General features: G+C 41.5%; 2 protein-coding genes and 1 long non-coding RNA gene across 8 annotated transcripts in view; 2 read left to right on the plus strand and 1 right to left on the minus strand.

Moving 5' to 3' along the window:
* Positions 1–20469, plus strand: part of CCNG1 (cyclin G1) — a 130485-nt gene that overhangs the window by 18723 nt on the left and 91293 nt on the right. The gene's annotated exons all lie outside the window — the stretch shown is intronic.
* Positions 706–18366, plus strand: HMMR (hyaluronan mediated motility receptor). 5 transcript variants are annotated; one of them, XM_053376478.1, is made up of 19 exons: positions 770–834; positions 2102–2160; positions 2287–2385; positions 3321–3394; positions 4154–4243; positions 5555–5743; positions 7373–7453; positions 7982–8082; positions 9586–9657; positions 10971–11149; positions 11467–11585; positions 12026–12198; positions 12564–12680; positions 13909–14067; positions 14585–14731; positions 15152–15251; positions 15817–15993; positions 17428–17590; positions 18155–18366. In XM_053376478.1, exons 3-19 carry the CDS (start codon positions 2382–2384, stop codon positions 18196–18198), a joined length of 1989 nt encoding a protein of 662 aa, XP_053232453.1. In that variant the 5' UTR covers positions 770–834; positions 2102–2160; positions 2287–2381; the 3' UTR covers positions 18199–18366. The 5 variants fall into 5 exon arrangements, with proteins under 5 accessions (XP_053232452.1, XP_053232448.1, XP_053232450.1 ...); XM_053376473.1 differs by lacking the exon at positions 2102–2160 and having other exon boundaries at positions 707–834; XM_053376475.1 differs by lacking the exon at positions 2102–2160 and having other exon boundaries at positions 707–834; positions 12050–12198.
* LOC128407737 (uncharacterized) lies at positions 14993–19602 on the minus strand. The gene is made up of 3 exons (XR_008328869.1): positions 19534–19602; positions 19248–19416; positions 14993–15111 (listed from the first exon to the last, which is right to left on the minus strand). It is a non-coding gene; the product is annotated as an uncharacterized LOC128407737 (long non-coding RNA).

Raw genomic sequence — 20469 nt, forward strand, 5'->3', positions numbered from 1 at the left:
CTGCCCATAGAGCTAGAAAAAATAAGAGCACTCTCCATTTAAAAAAATGTTCTACAAGTAAGGAAAGGCGGACATCTTGGAGAATATAAACTTGTACCTAACCCCACCCAGTCAGACTCATGTTTGGAAAGGCTTCTTGTCGCTGATTTGAAATGCAAATTGTGTTCGTTTGTGGAATGCGCTCCCTACTCAGGATGCGTCCCCGGACGATGCGCGGATGCATCCTGCTGGAGGCGCGCAGAAGGAAAGGCGCTTTGGATACCCGCAACTGGATCAGAAAACTACACCTGTCGCCTACAGTTCAAGAGGAGCACGCGCGTTAAAATCAGACTATTACAACGAAAACGGGTGGAATCTAGGAAAAGTTTTCCCTGTGCATGGAGACCTTAACACAATGCGATGACTTCGTTTGCTGACGCCTCCCAGACTGTTTATAGATTTCCACGTCAGAGCCCTCCCATTTACGCAGAGCGAGGCCGTTAAATGAGTCTGCGTCGCCCTTGGCCCGCCTTCCTGGGAGGAAGCCCCAAGGAAGCCCAGGGGACTGGCTTCTGAGCCGTCCCGCTTCAGAACTGCTTTGAGGCTTCTCTTCCCCTTTCTATCTCTGCGTTGCCCCCCCGCCAGCCCCGCCTCCCTCCCGCTAACACCTCCTCCCAGTGGCAGCCTCTTGGCCGTCGGCGCGAGTTCCTGATTGGCTGCGTTGAGCTCATATGACGCGGGAGGCGGGGCGCCGCGGTTTTTTGAATTCGTTCTGCTCGCTGCAGGCTGGGCAGACGCTGCTTTTCGCCATGTCGTTCCCGAAGGCTCCTCTCAGGCGCTTCAATGAGGCACCAAGTGAGTAACGGGTCGGGAGGTGGGGAAGGGGCGCTCGGTTGCGTCTCCAAAGAGCGCAGAGGGTGAATAAGCAGCGGGGAGTATCTACCCAGGGCTTTGCTGAGAGCCCGTCTAGTCCACCACCCAGTCCTCCCCCCCCCACCTCTTTTTGTCCCCGTTTCTCTAAGGCACACATGGAAGCTCCACTTAATTCTGTGCCCCCTCCCCACTGAAGGCGATGTTTGGCCTTCTCTTGTCCAGAGCCCGGTCTCACTTGGGTACCAACCTGTTTGTAGACTAGTATGACCGGCTCAAGATGTTTTGCTGCCCGAAGCAAAGGGCAAGACACTTCTGCCTCTCATTCCATGTATAAATGTTCTTAATCTTAAACAGTGGTGATGGTATGTAGGAGAATAGAAGCATAACCACCCGACCACTTACCATTCCCCTCCCCCTCTTTTCTTCCTAGTTATTTAAATTCAGGTAGGTAGCCGTGTTGGTCTGACGCAGTCGAAATATATATATAAAAAGTCCAGTGGCAGCTTAGAGACCAACTAAGTTTGTTCTTGATATAAGCTTTTGTGTGCATGCACATGAAAGATACCAAGAACAAACTTAGTTGGTCTCTAAGGTGCTACTGGACATTTTTTGTTTATTTGTTTTTTAAAGCAATTCATGAACCAAGAACTCATACATTGACCACTAATAATGAACCATATGTTGTAGATATTACTCCACATTTATTATGCTATTTTTGTGATATACTGTACAAATGAGATGAGAAAACTTGGTATACTTATTTGTACATTATTTTCGTTTTTAAAACCCAATAATAATAAAACATTGGTGATGGTACAGGGTCATTCACTGCACCTAAAGGCACCGGCTGGCTTACGTGGTGCCAGACAGGCCTTGTGCACATAGAGTTAGTCCTCCAACACATCGCCACTGCTCCCTTCCTTTGTTTTTCTCTAGCTGATAGTAGGACTGGCCCTAAGTTTTGCCACCTTCATTTTAAAATTGACTTTTCAAGCAATTCTTAAGGCACCAGGAAATGGCTGGAGCTTTTTTTTCTTTTCAAGTTATAAAAATATTGCAAATGGTTACATTGTATAATATTTGTATTATTTCTCAATGGGCCCTGATAATGCATTCACGATCATTGTTATTGATTTAGTTGGTGCAGACTAAAGTTTGTAGGGTCCCTTGAATTGGGTCATTTCTATCCTTTCATCTCGTGACTATCAGGAATTCAGAGATTATCAAAATATGTCCCCTTCCTCAACAGAAATATGAAAAGGAAGTGAAAGAACCTCAATGCACAATGTAATGAATGCAAACACTGCAGTAAGGATTAATTCAGCTTTTTCTGCAACAGTTGGCTATCCAAAATGATTTTTTTAAAAAATGGGGGTCTTGTAATTAGGGCTTTGATTTTTGCTAAATGTTCATCCTTCTTCCCACCTTATCTAGCTTGTGCCCCATCACCAGGCGCTTACGATGTCAAAACTTCAGATCCATCAAAAGGACCTGTGTCTTTTGACAAGTCCCAACGATTCAAAGAGCATATGGGTAATGAAATCGTGGAAAAGCTGGATTGGCAAATGCTTGCTTGATGCTTCTTTAACAAGCTTCAGAGCTGTGCTTCATGCATGAAGAGTCTGTTCTCATCTTCCATTCTTAACCATGTTCCATGTTTGTCAATGACCTCCAGTAGTGTTATGCGTGTGTACCTGAACTCACATGTGCGCAGTCAGCACTCATGTATGTTCATATACACACTACTGAGAGGTTTAGGAGCTTTTGCTGGAGTTATGGCTTGTGCTTGTTATGGATGTGCATTAACACTTACTGTCCTTCTGCTTTAGAGCTCCTGTTTGTTGGATTCCTACTTGTTTAATTATAAATTTGTTCATTTTGGTGTCTAGTCTAAACACACAAAGAATAATGGAAGGTGAAATAACGCTGAGGGCGACTTGTGCTTGTGTACATGTTAGCTTCCAACTTTCTCCTTGTAACTTCATGCTGTGGCACTTATCCATGCCCCAAAGTGGATTTGCTTATAGTCAGTGTTTGTTTTGTGATGTCTAGACAATGTGGGAATGGTGGTATAAAGTTTTCTGTGAGACACCTGGGAAATAGAAGTACATCTGCTTAGTCCTTTTTTTAAAAATGGCTGAAACATAAACCTTTTTCAGATGGTTCTGCAAGATGGAAATTCCACATGTGGGAACACAGACAAATGCAATAGTGCAAAACTTTGCCACCCTCTTCTAATTCAAGGGTGATAGGCTTATACTTGTGCAAGTGGAACCTTGATCTGCCAGGTTTCTATGTTGCATTGAATGCATAATACACTTGGTTCTCCATTTCATTTTGTCCACCAGCCTCATTTCATGGATTGTTCTTGTGTTTCCTATCTATGGATGCCAAACATCTAAGGATGTTGAACAAATAATTTGGAAATGGAATCTGGTGGAAATTCTCTTATTTTTTTCTTTTCGTAGAGGATGCAGGAATTCAGCAGAATGTTACCAGTATGAAATCTTCATCAACTGCTGCAAGAAAACTTGACTCGAAAGTAGGATTCATATTCTATTTTGCGTCTCCCTTGGCGTTTTTCTAGTGCTGTGTCAAAATCTGCCCTTTAACTTTTCATTATTATTTTTTCTCCCCGGGGAATGGCTTCCATGTTTCTGCTTTGTTCTTGGAACTCAATAGAACTTCTCTATACTTTTTATGGATGTAGGTTTCGAGCTTACCTTATTGTTGCAAGATGGCATAGGGTGGAGCGTTATATATGCACACTTTATAGCAAACATTTTCCAGTCCTTTGCAGCCTCCCTGGCTGTCTGAGCTTCCTGACTTGAGAAAGTCCTGTGGGAAGAGTTGCCTCCTCATGACCTCCTCCCCTGGACTTTAATTGAAATATGGGCACCCATGAAGGCTGTAGAGGGCAGACAATTGGTGAGATAATTTCTAGAATGAAAGGAAAAGCACGCACCCATTACTTACCATAAAAGTAAGATAAGCACCACAAAACTCTGCACCCCACCCAGGATAATTTTGCTAAAGTTTTCTCTTTTCTTTATAACTGTCAAACTGAGATAGACCGAAAGATCACTTGTCTTTAGGAGTTTCTTCATGCACAGAAATCTGGGGAAATGTTTTTTCCCAGCAACTGGGAACGTGCATGTGTATATTTCTCAACTGCCTGCTGGATAAGTTGCATTTGTACTTCTGAAAAGCTGTGCTCATAAAGTGTGGGTGAAAGCAAAAGGAAATTGATTTTTTGGGTTTCAGCCCTTTTATGAAACAAACTGTTTTTCTTGGCCTCTAGAATTTAAAGCCAAACAGCTCGGGAATGAAAGCAGGAAAGGATTTGGCCAGCAAAAAAGACCTGAAAACATGCAAGGAGTTGGAAAAAGAGGTATAAACACCTACATCTCTTTTAGTAGCTTATTTAAATAAATCTATTGCATTTCTGGTGTGAACATCTATGGTTCTTTTAGAATAGGTTTGCAGAACCTGAAAGTTTTTAATGTTTGATGTTTTACTGTGCTTAATGCATTTAATTTGTTGGAAGCTGCCCAGAGTGGCTGGGGAAACCCAGTCAGATGGGCAGCATATAAATAATATCTTCTTCTTCTTCTTCTTTGTCTCAATTAATTCTTAAACCTTTTCAGGTTTGTTGGAGAGCCAAAGATTTGTTACTATATAATTTGACCGAAGACACTGGATATATTGGAGTGCAGCATTTTCCCTCAGTGTCACTACTGTCCCCCCAAATTTCCTAGTGATGATTAAATAAGTGGGTGGCCAAATCAATTTGTGTATTAGTCAGCACAATAGGAAACTCCCCTTGGAAGTACCCAAGGCCCTTTAAGTCACCTGGCTATCATCAAACTCAACATCATAAACCATTTTGACATTGATGTTACAGGTGTCTGGAGTGTTTCAGTGATAGTTCTTTGTTTATATGTAATGTTGGATTTATGGTTGGCTTACTTGTAAACTACTTTGAAATCATTTATAAAAGCTGACATGTGAATTATTGCTCTGGTGGGTGACTTGGGGTTCCATTCAGACAGCTTGCTTTACTGAGCATTCATTCGTATGTATTTGTAGGGAGCTTTGATGACATTGCATCAGTTCCACTGCATTTCCCCACCACTTACTTATATCACAAAAATTCTGATCATTCAGGGAAGTGGGTTTGTGACACAAGCCTTCCCAAACAGCTGTAATTGTGGCAAACTGAATTTGCTGGCATTGCAACTGAATCAGTGTTTGAAACTCCCATTTTTCTGCCTCCTCACTTCTTTCTACTCTCTGAAGATTGGAGAAGAGAGCCTCTTAAGAATATTAGGGGAGGGGAATATTGGGGGGAAAGGACTAGACCATGTGAAAAATGAACATAATATTTTAGCTGCAGTTCATTCATTTTCAGCTTTGTATTCTTGTTATAAAAAAGAGTGCCCAGACATTCTGTTGTTGTGCCCACAACCTAGTTTTAAGTTGCCATTTAGGTCCTAGCTTTCATTTCTCAGTTTCTAACACTGGACTGAAACCCACCCAAAAATAATGACAGTCTGCAAGTGCCCTGGGACAATTAATTCAATTGTGTTACTTATAACGAGAACATTTTGGAATTTTAATTAGTAATGAAACAATATTGTGGGGGAGGGGGGACTTGCTTCCTGGAACTATTTCTCATCTAATTTCATGTGTATTGCTGTAGATTCGGGTGCTGCTTGGAGAACGTGGCCAGCAGGATAAAAGGCTGCAAGCTCTGGAGGAAGATCTTGCAAAGTCTGAGTCAAAGCTGTCTGCTGCAATTAGGGAGAAAACCTCACTTTTGGCGAATATTGCTTCTCTGGAAAAGCAGCAGCTGGAGTTGATCAGGACCAATGAATTACTGAAATCAAAGGTACATATCATTATGGTTTATGTTGCTGCTGTGGTGTTTAGCCCCTCTTTAAGAGGCAGGATGAGCACCTATCTTCTGGTGGCAGTTTCCTCCTGCAAAGCTTTGTGCTTGAATGGGTCTGTCCTTAAGGCACAGTGGGTGAACAGTAATTTCACAAACATGTTATAATCTGTGTAGTTAAAAAAAATAGAGATGATGTCCATCCTTTCTCCACCTTTCTTGGTGGCCCTGCTAAGTTGTTTACAATTATGCCTTTATTTTACCAAGTAAATACTAATTTTGGGGTGTATACAGTTAAACCTCGGCTCCCGAACGCCTCCATTTTGGAACGTTTCAGCTCCCGAATGCTGAAAACTTGGAAATAAAAGCTCAGGTTTTCTAAATGTTTTTTGGAAGCTGAACACACGATGCAGCTTCTGCTCAAGTACAGGAGGTTCCTGCAGCCAATCGGAAGCCGCGCCTCGACTGCTGAACGTTTTGGAACCTGAACGGGCTTCTGGAATGGATTATGTTCAACAACCAATGTTTGACTGTATTGGCTCGCTATCTACTTAATGTGATTTTGGACAGTAACAAACTTAAGCATGGGACATTCTTCCCTTTAACAAACTTTAAAATGTGAGGGTTTTGTGCAGCAAGTTCTCTTTCATCAGGACACCCTACATTGGCATTGAAAAGATGAACACAGAAGTAACTATGTATTGTGTGCACTTCAAAGCACTGATTTCCAATGGATGGGTTTATGCACGTGCTAGAAGCTGTAATGCCCTGCAATAGCCTTCTGCAATTTGATGCTCTCCAGATGTGTTGGACTACAGTTTCCATCGGCCCCAGGCAGCCTAGCCAATGATCAAGGATGCTGGGAGTATGGAGGGCATCAGGTTGGGCAAGGCTGCTGAACACACAAGGCATGGGAATACGTTTCATTGACTGCAAGGGGACTTCCCTTTAAATCCTTCTCTTTATTTAAATTACTTTTGGGGCATTCTACATTAGATCGGGCCAATGACCCATCTCACAGTGGCCAACCAGATGCCTGTGGGAAGCCTGCAAGCAGAACATGAGCACAACTGCACTCTGCCCACCTGCAATTCTCAGCACCTGGTATTCAGAGACAGTGGCAGAGCCACTGTGGCTAGTAGCCATTGATAGCCTTGTCCTCCATGAATTTGTCTAATCCTCTTTTAAAGCCAACTTGGTGGCCTTTTCCCACAGCTGCCACACACTGGGTCAACATCTTCTGCAAACTATCCACTATGACCCCAAGGTCTCATTCCTGGCCAGCCACTGCCATTTCAGAACCCAAGAGTAAACATGTGAAATTGAGGGTATCTTTGTCCTGGTATGCATCACTTTCTACAAGTTTACCTTGAATTTCATTTGCTGTTTTACCACCGATTCAGTTTGGAGAGGTCCTTTTGGAGCTCTTCACATACTCCTTTTGTTTTAACAACCTTGAACAGTTCTGTAGGCTCACACTCCAATTTGTTCCCACTGTAATTTAGAATGGCAGAGAGTAATTTTGGCCAGATAAGATTTGTTCTAGCTAGGTTGCTCCTGAAGATTCCTAGAGATCAGAACTAAAATTGAGAAGAAAACTTTCCTTCTCTCCTGCTTTCTCCCCTTAAGTTCCTTGAAGATGGAACACGGAAGAATACAAGGCTATGGATAGAGGTAATGAAGCTGCGGAATCTTAGGAATGCAAAGAAGGTGAGTTGCAGTACTCAGACTGGGATTAAAACCATATCTATCACAGTATAACTTAGACTTTAAACTTCTTGGCTTATGGGGAGAGGGAGGGTGAAATCTAATGTAATGCTAAGTCTCATTCCATTAGTGCAAAGATTTCTCCTTGCACAAAAGGATGTTCTTCCCTTCACCACCACCACATCCCAGAAAAATTGTTCTGGGGTTCCCTCAACACAAGCAAATTTGGCTGGGGGCAGTATTCTTATGGGCAAGCAGACACCCTTGCTCTGCTGGGATGCAGTAGGTGAATACCACCCTCAATGTTGATCTGCTACGACTACAGATTTTCTTCATGAATCCATCAGTGAGGGAGAATTCAAAATTGCTAATGTAGACATTGAACAGTGGGAGAGTTCACATTGCTCAGGTTAGGTTCCTTTTATTGGTTGACTTATTGCTGCTAAACTTGAAAAAAATTCAATAAGGGAAGGTTTGATTATCTTTTAAGGTTTTAATCTTTTGTGTAATGCCTATGTGTGTGGTTTTTAGACAGGCCCCGTTAAACAGGAAGACACAGAAATGAAACTGCACAAAGTTCAAAAAGACTTGGTGCAGTCACAGGAAAAAGTAGCACAGCTGGAAGAGCAACTGTAAGTTACTGCATGAAATGTCAAACAGCAGCCCTTTTTGTTAACTTTGTGGTACTTGAGTAGGCTAACCTTTTAAGTGTAATGGGTCTTGAAAGGTAAGAGGTAAGAGTCTGTAACCATCTTCTATGGCAAACTGCTTTTTGAAACACCAAAATGTTACTTTTTAAGGCTTTTTTTAAAAAAGAAAAAAGAGGCATTACTTAAATATTTCAGACTTGGTGCAGGTGAGTGGCCAGTGAAATACATTTGCAAGCTAAAGTATGTTTCCTTCAGTTAGTCCATTCAACTTCAGTTACTTTGCTCCTTAGTTAGCAATAATGCTCTGTTGGAATCTTTTAGAGCGGCCAAGCAATTTGAGCCATAACATGTTGTTTTTTTGACTAGCGTGTCCTAGTTGGACATCTTAAGTGACAGGAAGCAGTACCATCTGCTCACTGGAGAGCCATTTAATCAATAGTAATTGAAATCAGATGTTGGACAGTAAACTTCCCCACTTTTCTATCCAAATGAATTTCTGTTCAAAATCAGCACCTCTGTTTATAACAATGGCTTAGCTGGGAGTGGAGAGAAAGAGGGGTGTTGTCCTTGTATTTAGCGTTGCTTTCTCCTGTGACTCCTGAACTCTTAAGTGCCTTTGCCTTTAAGAGAAATAGCTAAGAAAAGAGCTGGAACATGATGACTGTAGGGATATCAATGGTCCAGAAGTATCCAACACAGAGTGATTGTTTTCAGGTCTTAACCTGTAGTGGTTGAGGATGGAGTCTCTACTGAGTGGCCTCTATTGCTTGTTGTAAACATTATGTGATAACATGAGCAGCACCACGCTGCTGCTTTCCACAGTTCAGTTGGTCTGTAGGTTTTATTTGCTATGGCTTTGCGTACCCTTGGATACTGATAAAATAATGCTTAGATAGAAATAGAGATTGTATGTCCAAATTGTCAGTGAACATTTGACAACATAGGCCATGATTTTGAACATATATCCCTAGAATTTTTTTAATGGAAAAACACATTTCAGAAAGGTGACATTGATGCCTTTATGCACCTAGTTAAACAAAAACTGCCAAGCAAGCTTGACTTCTGGGACATTAAGATAAGAGGGGATTGTCATATTTGATGCTAGTCCTACTCAGAGTAGACCCATTAAAGTTAATGGACATGACTAAATTAGGTTCATTAATTCCAGTGGGGGTCCTTTCAGCAGGAGTTAGTTGAATATGGTCCTCTGCATCTTTTCCCAATGGTTTTCAACTTTGTAAAGCTCAGCTGCTACCTGGGCTGTGGTAAGGATTCTAAGTAACTGATCTTCTGTATACCCTAGGAAAGAAACTGCTTCTTTCCATTTCTTGGTTATTTTGTACTTTCCAGTTGAAAACTTAACTACATATTTTAGGCCCCTACATGGCTGGAACGTTCCTTTTGGAAAACTTAACACTCACTTTTTTCTGATCGAGTTTTTAAAGACCCTTTTCCATGCTCCCCTACATTTTCATTCTGTTTTAGGACAGCAAGTGAAAAGCAAGCTGAAGAGACATGTGACTTAGAGAATCTCCTGGAATACATTGCAGAACTTGCGTAAGTCAAGTATACTTACAGTCTTAATTTCACATCTTTGACACAAGCACTGTCTGGTAAAGGAACCTTGGGACTTGGCCTTGTACATTTTATTTCTACGAAAAGCCTAAGATTTGAATTTGCCTAATTGGGCATTTGTCTGCACTTGTTAAACTGAAGTGTGAAGCTAGTGGTTCTGAAAGCCATAACTGCCACGAGCTACGTTTTTAGAGGTGACGAGTCCATTGCTAGTTCTCAGAGCAGGTGTCACAAATGTTTACTGAGATAAAAGCTGGGTTTTTGCCTAGGCTGCTGCTGTTCTATGGAACTGAAGGCAGGGTGTGGAGAAGTTGGCATTTGTGGATGGGATGGACCACAAGTGTCCATGTTGGCTTACTGATGAATCTTGAGTCAGCATTGATGGTAATGTTGAGAAAAGAAGAGACTACCAGCAGGTAGCTGTTCTAACCCAAGATGCTGGTGCATCCATCATTTATAAGGGTAGAGATTATGGTTAATTAAGATTGTCTTCTCCAGCCAGGTGTCATCAAGATATTGCTATACTACAGCATCTGTTTATCTCAGACCAGTGGCATTGCTAGCTAAGTTTGATGGGATTTGGATTCTATCTGGAGGGTACCAGTTTGGGAAAGGCTAGACTAGAAAATGCAGTTTGCTAATATTACTATATCTTTGGCTAACATACCAGCTTATGTTTATTTGGGAAGGCATTTAGACACTGGAGTGTTTAGGTTGTGGATATCTGCTACTCTTATTCCCCTTGAAGGAATAATATACGTTGAGGAGTCATCAGCCAGAAGCTTCTAAAACTGCACGAGAGCCAGTACCTCTCCTAAATGCATCTTTGGGCATTTTAGGAACAGCAACGAAATCATAAGGGCCTGTTGGGGTAACTTTTTGGCATATTTCAGTCCCAGCAGTTGTTTCAAGCATTGATTTCTAAAGGACTTTGGGTGACCTCTGTTTCTGGTTTGGAGAGTTTGAAGATGTTAATGGGATCCAAGTCCTTACCTGAAGATGAAATGAAGATCCGATCAAGGAGCAGCATGCTAAATATAACCTTTAAATGAACAAAACAAAAATAACTACGGCAGGCTTACCAAGATATTCTTGTGATCTCCTCTTCAAGCAGTAGTAAAATGTGACTACTTCAGAATATTTCTCAGAAGAGACTGCTGGCAGGACAGAGGCCTAAAATAAGACTCGCTACATTGCAAAGTTAGGGGAAGTTGCTGAGCTGAGATCTAACTTTTGCCAGAGTAAACCTACTGTAAACTAAGAATATCATGTGTTTCTCTTTTTCTCCCCAACAGCAATGTTTCAGAACAAGTTGATAAATACAAGCTGGATGTCATCCAGTTAGAGACAATAATAGAAGCCAAGAATAAGGACATTGACACATTGCAAAATACTCTTGAAACGAAAGAAGCAACGCTGTCTACAGAAATTGAAGAACTGCATGAAAGATGCAAGTTGCTTGAACAGCAAAAAGGTGACCATAAAGTTACGGTGTGTTTTGGCCAAATATGCCTACGTTACTTTCAAAACAGACCTCAGCTGGCTCTCATTTTCTCAATGACAGCTCCAAGTTTAATCTTGACTGATGTGCACAGTATTATGAGGCAATTTATTTTTATTGGTGGTGGAAATCATTGTGCCAAGCAAACCTCTTCCTGTATGTTACTTTTACTTTGGGAGACACAAATGCAGGAATCTAGGAATGAACTGGGAATGGCAGAAAAGTTAGAATTTTAAAAGTTCTATCCAAGCAGTTTTTTTGTGTAACTTTGTATTCTTTTTTTTTTTTAGAGAAATGCTTAATTGAATATGGAGAAAAGGAGAAAACGGCAAATGCGCAAATAGATCTTCTGAAAGAAAAACTGATTCAAGAAGAACAGGAGCGCCAAAAGCAGAAGGAAGCCTATAATGTAAATAAAGCTGAGCAGGAGTCTAGAAAGCTGAAGAATTTTATCCCGCTAGTCACCATTTGCAGACAAAGAACAACTACTGTTGGAGATTTTGTGCTGCTATTTCACATTATCTGAAGCTTCCTAACCTATTTCACTCTTGGCAGTATTGGAGCATAATGGGCATAGCTTTGGGTTATGTCTCAGATTATTGAATCAGCCACCCCAATTTGCCACGGAGAGATTGGGCTGTGGGCGTAGTGGTGGGGTAGTGTCTCAAAATTTCATCAAAATAGTTTCAAAAAACAACATCTGTGTCTAGAATACTTTCTTAAATTAGGAAGCAGTGGCAGAGAATGTTGGGTTGAAGCAGAACATGATCAGAAAGAAGGATAACTTGGCAGATTGTTCTGATTAATGGGTTCACTCGAGCTACATGCTATTTGTTGAATCTACTTCAGGTGGCCTCTGCTAATTTGCGTCAGGGATTGGAAAGAGAATTGAGAGAAACCATGGCTGAGTTGGAGAGACTGCACGCTAAAGAAGACCAAGTTGAGATGGTGGTGAAACACTTGGAAAATGTGAAGGAATCCCAAGCTGAGAAGCTAGCAGCACTGGAAGCAGAACTGAGAGGGTGTGTAGAGAAACAGTGATTTGCATACTTACATTTAGACACAGTTCTCACAAATGGCAGGTGATGTGAGCAAACCTGTACCTGAGCTGTAGTCTTTCAAGCTGCAGGTGAAAAAGATCAGATGACATATATTGACAAAACTGTGTGTGTGTGAGAGAGAGAGAGAGAGAGAGGGAGAGAGAACTAAGCCATTTTGTGCACATTGCTTTTAACTCAAAAGGACTAGGGTACTTTAAAGGAAAGGTTGCATTGGACTCAGAAACATGCACTTGGAGGCACTGGCTCATAAAATTTTGGCTAGCTTTGGGGGGCTGTTCTTAAAAAATACTGCTGTTCAATTTTTGACTCACCACTCCCTACCCCAGGAAAACTGAAGAGTTGGAGAAGTTAGGTTCATTGCGCAGAAGTACCGTTGTGAAGATGCAAGAAGAGCATAGCAATACTCTGTGTAGGCTTGGGGAGACTGTTGCTGAATTTGAAACGTACGTAAGTCTTTGGGTAGTAAGTGGATGCTTTCATTTCTTCTCTGCTCTTGTGTAAATGGGGTGTTTCCCCTCTGTCTCCTTCTTTCCCCCTTTCACAGTTGACTTATTTTTGTTGATGCTGGTCTTAAGAACTGTAGAACACTGGCCTTTCCCCTTTTCCTTTGGCCCATGAAAACATCCAAATCAGGACATGGTGATGGGATGGGCAAAGCAAATTGTGGGCATTGGATAGCTCTCTGTGTCCGTTCCCCCCCCCCAATGATTCTTATTTATTTCAGCTTTCATCTCCCATTAACACAAATCTGAACACTTGCAGAGGGTTTCAGGCCCCCCACCCCAGTTCCAGAATTTTATCAAGGCAAACTGCTGCAGACACATTCATCTTGCATGTGCATTGACTTGCTTCTGCAACAAAGGATTTTGTGTTGTTAAACAGTAGTAGACACACTCTCTCTTTGGGATCCTTCCCAAAAGGCAGGTGGTGCTGGGGAGGAAGGAAAGCATCTAGGAGTAGCAGAAGCAGGGCAGTCCCTTTCCCCTGCCCTCATCTACTCCCTGGTATTGCTGCTTTTTATATGCCATAAAATGAGTATGGACTACCTTGTTGCCGTGTTACAAGGTTCAATATATTTAACTAACTTTGCTGAAATGAGGGTGGGTGGGTAATTTAATAGCTGTCTATGACACCAACCTTGCTAGTCTCCCTTTTGGGAGGAGGCAGGAATGGATAAATGGTTGCTCACTCCAGATTCTGTTGGGACTTCAATGCCCATCATCATATCCCAGTAGCATGCCCAGTGATTGGGTATGATGGGAGTTGGAGTCTGACAACATCTGGAAGGCTTCCCATCCCTTATGTAGAAGGGATAGAAAAATTAAAGGCATTATTTGACCAGAAACATGATGGGGTTTTGTGTGGCACATGGGGAAATTGGCATTAAGCCCTTGATAAAACCTTAATTCCCATGAGTGACTTGAATTCTGCTGTGCAGAGCTCTGAAGCAGCGTGATCCTTGTCCGGATAGTTTGCACCTGTGAAGGAAGTTTAATTCCTGCCTCCCCCGACTCGATCTAAGTTGTTGACATGTAGGCAAGGAGGAATGGGAAGAGTGAGTTGACCAATGCCAGGGGTGAGAGTGGGGCAAAGCATGGTGTGTAAGGCATGGCAAAGGAGAGCTTGAGCGCACAAGTGAAGCAGGAATGTAAATATTGTAACCCTTCTTAGTTACAAAGCTTTTGTGGTCCAAGAAATCACATCCCTCAAACAAGAGAAAACGGCCCTGCAGGACAGATTACTTGAGATGAGCAAAACTGTTCAGCATATGACCCAAAAGATGGAAGATGCGCAGCTTGCCAAAGAAATGGCGCAGGAAGAAAATGCAAGGTAAGGGCAATGATAAGAAATTTAACCTGATAGACCTGATGGTGAAGTGGGATGATATTTACATGTGTTTGCTCAGCCAGATTTCTGACTGTCTAGGCTAAAGAGTTGTTTGTCACTAGCACAGATAATAAATTATAACATCTCCCCCCCCCCATCAAAAGGTTTAGACAGAATAAGCTACATATTCATCTCCAAAGGCCCACATAACAGCTGAGGGGAGCAGTCTTGTCTCTTGGTCCTATCAAAGAAAAGCATGCATACAGGATAGGACTTGTATAATAATAATTTAAAAATGCAAATCCTTCACATTGTACCAGTGTGTAAATTGCATAACAGATTTGATCCTACAAAGTGAGGATCTAGTCAAAGTACTTGACTCTTGACTGACTTTTAGTACTTGACTCTCAGGGCGATTTGTGCCATTTATTTATATGTTCATTCTATTTTTTTGCCGACCATCCATCAGGTGGAGAATTTAAAAAGATCTCCTCCCTCTCTTTACCCACTCCCCACTTAGGATGATTCTGGATGCCCAGACAAAAGTAGCATTAAAAGATGAAGAAATAAAAAGAATCAAAGAATCGAGTATTGTGGAAATTGCTAATCTGCAAGCAAAACTTGAAGAACAAAGTGAATACTTTAAAAAGCAACTTGAAATAGAAAGGTAAGTTTCACAAGTTTGAGTTTATTTCTGTGCTGTGTTCTGGCCAAAAAGGTGGCTCACAAAGGTTAAGAAGTATATGAAATTCGAGCAATAACCTTGGTTTACAAAAATTAAGACAAAATCCCAACACACACAAACCAACAAGTGTGTGTGTGTGTGTGTGTGTATGAAAAATATACATGTCCCCCCCACCTACCTAGAGACAAGAATGTCCAGAATGCCAGAGAGCAGAAATAAAGTTTTGGGCAGCCACCTTCCCACCATAGCTCCTCTTTTATAAGGATCCCAGGAAGGAGACTAGGGTGAAGCAGGTGTAAAAGCATGCTCCTTGATGCCCCAAATGCAGGCTCCCCTGGGTCTTGCATCAGGTAATTGGATCTCTGAAATGAGGAATGAATTGCATGGCTTCTGTTTCCTTAGGAGAACTGTTGCTGAAAAAGTAGAAGCTGATTGCAGAGAGAGCCTGGAAACATGGCGTACCCAGTACGAAGACCTGCTTAATAAAGTCAAACCCTTTCAGGTTAGTCTGATTAAAGCCATTAAGAGTCTAGATACTGCAAAAAATACCAAAATAAACTCTGGAATTTTCACTACTCTCCAGGTGCTCCCGCTGCCTTAAACCAGGGGTAGTCAACCTTTTTATACCTACCGCCCACTAATGCATCTTTCTTGATGGTAAAATTTCCTTACCGCCCACCAGAGCTCGATGGAAGGAGGATTCAGCTTGTGCCATAGAACCCCCTACCGCCCTCCTAGAATCCTGAAACACCCACTAGTGGGTGGTAGGGACCAGGTTGACTACCCCTGGCTTAAACACTATTAGCTGTGGGTAAAATTCAGTGATGACCATACATGTGCAGTTCCCTTTCCCCTCTACAACCCTCTATGCCTTCCAGAAACTTCTCTGGAGGGTTGGGGACCCTCAAGCACATGAGGGGTTGATGTTGGATTTGATCCGGGGTGTGTGGGGGGTAATGGGCAGTTTCGTTATTGAATTGGTTATACAGTAAGGACACAGCATCTGAAAGCAACTCGAGTTTTGCTGATCGCTTGTAGTTCAGCGTATATTAAATGTTACATTTCAGAAACAACTTGATGCATACGAGGCGGAGAAGAATGCCCTTTTGAATGAGAATGGTGCTGCCCAAGAAGAGCTGAACAAACTTAGCGACGCATATGCCAAGCTGTTGGGCCATCAGAATCAGAAGCAGAAAATCAAACATGTAGTGAAACTGAAAGAAGAGAATGCACAACTGAAACAGGTTTGTGATATGCAGCATTGCTATGGCTTGGAGCAAAACAAACTCAGGAGGCTGAGTACCCATCAGTTAGGATGCAAAATGGGGGCCATGAAAAAATCCAGCAATAGCCTGACACTGTGAGGGGTAGGGGAGATGGCATGAGGTACAAAGAAATGCATATGTTTTCAGCACCAGCCGGGCTTTTTAAGGTAGATTGTTGACATATTGAGCCACTGACAATACATAAGGAGTAGCTGTTATACTGATTCTTTTAAGGTTTTTAGTGGAATTGCCTGTTTTTCAGATTAATGTACCCTACCATAGGTTTGCTTGTTTGAAGGGGGTGAGTTAAGAATTAGATGAAATAAACATGTGAATTAAAAGAAAATAGCATTTGAGGGAGGGAGGGGACTACTTCACAAGTTCCTGTCAACTGGCAGGATGCAGATGACTATTTTTGCACCTGGCTGGGGGCAGCAGGGAGTGTTGCAGAAGAGGATGTAAAGAAACCACAAGCCAGCCAAACTCTGAGTCAACTATTTCAAGGTCTGTGCTGAAAAAGGTTTGAGGATATGCCTGTCGGAACAAAGACAATGTGATGTATAGAGAAGGAGTTTCTTTTGCTATTCCTCATTTTTTGGCAATTAGACCCATTGAGTTTAGTCCTTTAAAAGCTGAACATATGCTTTCTGATAGTCATAGCCACAGAAGATTCTGAATGTGTCCTAGAGCTATGTTTGATGTAGATATCTTTAAAAGCTGATAAAGCCTAATGGATTTTTACAATTGCCCGGTTCACATGTCACGTTAAACCATAGTTAAACACGATGATTTAATGTGAATAGGTGCTGAAAAGTTCTCATTCAGCTCCCGTTGTTCTTTTTATGCCTCAAACCTAGGTCATGGTTTGTTTGCAGAGATGGAAACCAATACTGTAGTAGTAAACAAGGTTTGTTCTTGGCTTCCTGCTCATAGTTTATTTGGAGAGAAACAATTCACAAGGCCAGGCAGCATGACAAACTTGAGCCTGTATCAGCATGCTACCAGAGTTGTGTTTTTAAAATGGCTTACTGTGATGTGGAAACAGAGCCAACAATAGTGTAAAGTGAGACCAGTCAGGAGCTATTTGCAGGTAAAAGTAAGGGAGAATTTCCTGTTGTACTGCCTAATGAAAGGGGGAATTTCAATTTTGGGAGTGCGGGGGAGTCGAAGAGCATTCTTCAAGGACTAATCTTTTCCCAATGGTCCCATAATATTAAAACTAGATTTTTTATGATCAAAATTTTTGTACATACACAATCCATGAGTTAATTGTTAAGCTGTTGTGCATTTTAGGCCTTCAGATTGAGTGGAATTAAGTCGGATAAAGTTTAACTGAAGCGGTTTTGAGTCACATATTTTCATGTTGTCACCGAATTTGTTGTTTAACTTACATTGAAGTCTTCTGTTCTTTAGGAGGTATTAAAACTACGATCTCAAGTAGCAAAGGAAAAGAAAGTTCGGGGAGAGCTTGAGGACCAAATGAATGCGATTCAAGGCATCAAGCGATTCGATCCTTCTAAAGCTTTTCAGCATTCTGTCAAAGAAAATGTCAGTCCAAAAACACCTTTTAAAGAAAGTGAGTCTGCATAAATATACCACAGTTCAAATTTCTCAAGTGTTTTTAAGGATGTTGATAATACTCCAATGACCTTATTTCTTTAATTTGTATTATCTTTTAAATTTATAATTAAGTAATGAACAGTAAAACAAAAATGGAACTGAGGTGCAAGTACTTGCTTACCCAAATAACAAAAACCTGCCCCACACCTGGTTATATGTAGGTCAGGCCTGAGATATGGTTGCCAGTGCACAATCAGAATCCTAGAAGGGCATTCCTGATAGTGTGTTGGCAAAACAAAGCAGGTTTAATCTCTACCACCTCACAGGGAACTCCTTCATGCATCTGTTGCCTAGGTGGTAAGAGTGCTTTTGAAGTCCTGTGAGGCTGGATCCTGAAATTTCTGGCTTGCAGATCCATAAAAGTTCCCCACCCCGGCTTAGATTAGCAGTAGTCCTGTGATTTTTCTTCATCTGTATTTCCATCCTAATATTTCCTGCATTATTTCTGAACTGTTCATGTCTGCCATGCACACTAAGAAGGCTTTTTCAAGTATCTAACAATGTCTTTTCTGTACAATAGGTAACAAACAAAATCCAGCCTTATTTCTATGGAACAGACCATGAAACAAACCCACGTTGCTGCTTCATATGTGAACATAATACAAGTCTTGACTTTTAAATTCAACTGAATGGTGTCTTTAAACATTAAATTCAACTGAATGGTGTCTTTAAACATGTACTTTTAAAATCTCTTGAAATTAAAGCAACTATTAAAGATCTCCTTTCACAGTGTCCTTTTTTTCTTTTGCCTAGAGAGAAACTTGCCATAGCACTGACATACTTGAGGTAGCAGCAGGACCCAATTAGACATTTTCTATGTGCCATTGCATCTAATATTTGCAGGTGTTTAAATTCTAAAAACACATGTCATGCTTGCTGTGTAAAAATCAATGCTGCAAGGCTATGTATCCCAAGTGCCACTTGTTTACTGTAACAGAGGGTATGCAAGTATTGTATCTTTCTGCAATTTAGAAATTGAAACAGTAGTTTCGGTTTTATCATTCTATGTTAGAATAGTTCAGCTATGAATGTGCTTCTTTCTAGACACTGGCAATTTAAATTTATGTTTTTTGAAAAAATAAAGTGGTTTGTAATACTTAAGATGTTGGAATTTTTTCTTGAGCTGGAAAGCGTGGAAATCAAATGCTGCTTAATGGAATATTTTATTCTGCTTTTGCAGGGGAATTTGTACCAACTTTGTTACCCATTAAGCTACTTCTGCTGAGTTCAATATTCAATTCAGCACAATGCTGCAATTGAGTTAGAGTTTCTGTTTAGAAAAAAGGTAATAGGTGGGGCACTAAAGGAAGGCTCTTCCATAGGCACTTGAAATTCATCTGATACATTCCAGAGACCAAATGGGCCCAATGCCTGAAAGGCTTCACTCTTGTAGTGCAGGTTGTGTTTGGAAATAGACTTTGTTACCAGTAACCTGACTTGAATGGTCTTTCTGAAGGTCCTAGTGATCCTGAAGCTGCATCCAGACTGCATTCTGCAAGCAGAAGGGCTACTTTTATTCACAAGACTGAGATCTAGCAGGTGCTCCCATTGGAAAGAAGAAAGGGAAGCCATTTTGTCTGAGGTCCCTTTACATACGCAACCCTCTACCTTACGTTAACGCTGTTCCAGAAGATTTCCCAACTTTCCGGGGCTGCAGAGAAAAGGATTTAGCAATCCCCTCTTCTTTTTCCCCCTTCCTCCATTTTTTCTAGTTCTCTAATTCTCGTGGACCCTCAGTCTTGCAAATTTTGTAGGCTTGGTGCTCCTTACTTCACACCCATCCTGGAACAAAATAAAAATGAACAAACATGCTATTTTCCAAATACGAAAGGGCTATGGACAGAGGTCTTGCCCATTGGTTAACTTGTTCAGGTCTGTAGAGTATGTTACATTTCTCACCCTTGGTTCTCTAACTTGCCATGTGAGGGCAATCTGGCTGTGACATCTGTCACCCCACTGATCGCCAGGGTTGATTCAACTGATCTGGCTGGCTTGGTGGGTGTCTCCTTTCTCCCTCATTCCCGAAGCTGCGTGCTCGGTGGATGAGGACAACTATCCCAGATAGAAGGAGTGTACTGTTCTTCAGTCAAGAGTATATAATAGCTGTGCTCCCCTGCAAGAACGTCCAAACAAGCAGATGAACTAAACATTATAGACAAAGTTCTAACATTTATCTTTTCAAAAGTCAAGTTACTATACTGGCTCCCCCCCCCCCCCCCCGATCACTTCAGAAATGGGCGATTTGTAATAATGAAAAACCCACCCTCATTCCACAAAGAGGCTTTTGTTGTGCACTGGCTGCTTTTATTCACTGCCATTTGCAGAGCACCCCATTCTTACATTGTTTTAAAATCAGGAACAAACTTTCTTTAAACAGACACTGTCATAGTATGCCATGCCACAAATTTTTAAAGTCAATTTCCCCATTTTGATGCAGAGCACAGTTCTTGGCTGGATGCCTCACCCATTTGCCCTACTTTGGTTCCACGACTGCTTCCTGCATCAGCACATCACTGCAGCGCTTGTTCTAGCTGTACAAGAAAACAGTCTCCGGCACCAGGAGAAAAACATGTACAGTGGTACCTCGCAAGACGAAATTAATTCGTTCTGCGAGTTTTTTCGTCTTGTGAAGCACGGATTCCCTGGGTATTAATGGTTTTAAGAAAAAGGAAACAAACTCGCAAGATGTTTTCGTCTTGCAAAGCAAGCTCATAGGGAAATTCGTCTTGCGAAGCAACTAAAAAAAAAACCAAACTCTTTCGTCTTGCGAGTTTTTCGTCTTCCGAGGCATTCGTCTTGCGAGGTACCACTATATTTTCATTTTGGCAATGGGTA

The sequence above is a fragment of the Podarcis raffonei genome, chromosome 2 (genome assembly GCF_027172205.1).
Source record: "Podarcis raffonei isolate rPodRaf1 chromosome 2, rPodRaf1.pri, whole genome shotgun sequence".
Classification (NCBI taxonomy): domain Eukaryota; kingdom Metazoa; phylum Chordata; class Lepidosauria; order Squamata; family Lacertidae; genus Podarcis; species Podarcis raffonei.

Excerpts from the sequence above, each read along its gene's own strand:
- HMMR (XM_053376473.1), top strand. The coding sequence starts at position 711 with ATGACGCGGGAGGCGGGGCGCCGCGGTTTTTTGAATTCGTTCTGCTCG. Across the intron at positions 8,083-9,585 it reads GCACAGCTGGAAGAGCAACT|GACAGCAAGTGAAAAGCAAG; the intron begins GTAAGTTACTGC and ends ATTCTGTTTTAG. Across the intron at positions 14,068-14,584 it reads GCGCAGGAAGAAAATGCAAG|GATGATTCTGGATGCCCAGA; the intron begins GTAAGGGCAATG and ends CTCCCCACTTAG.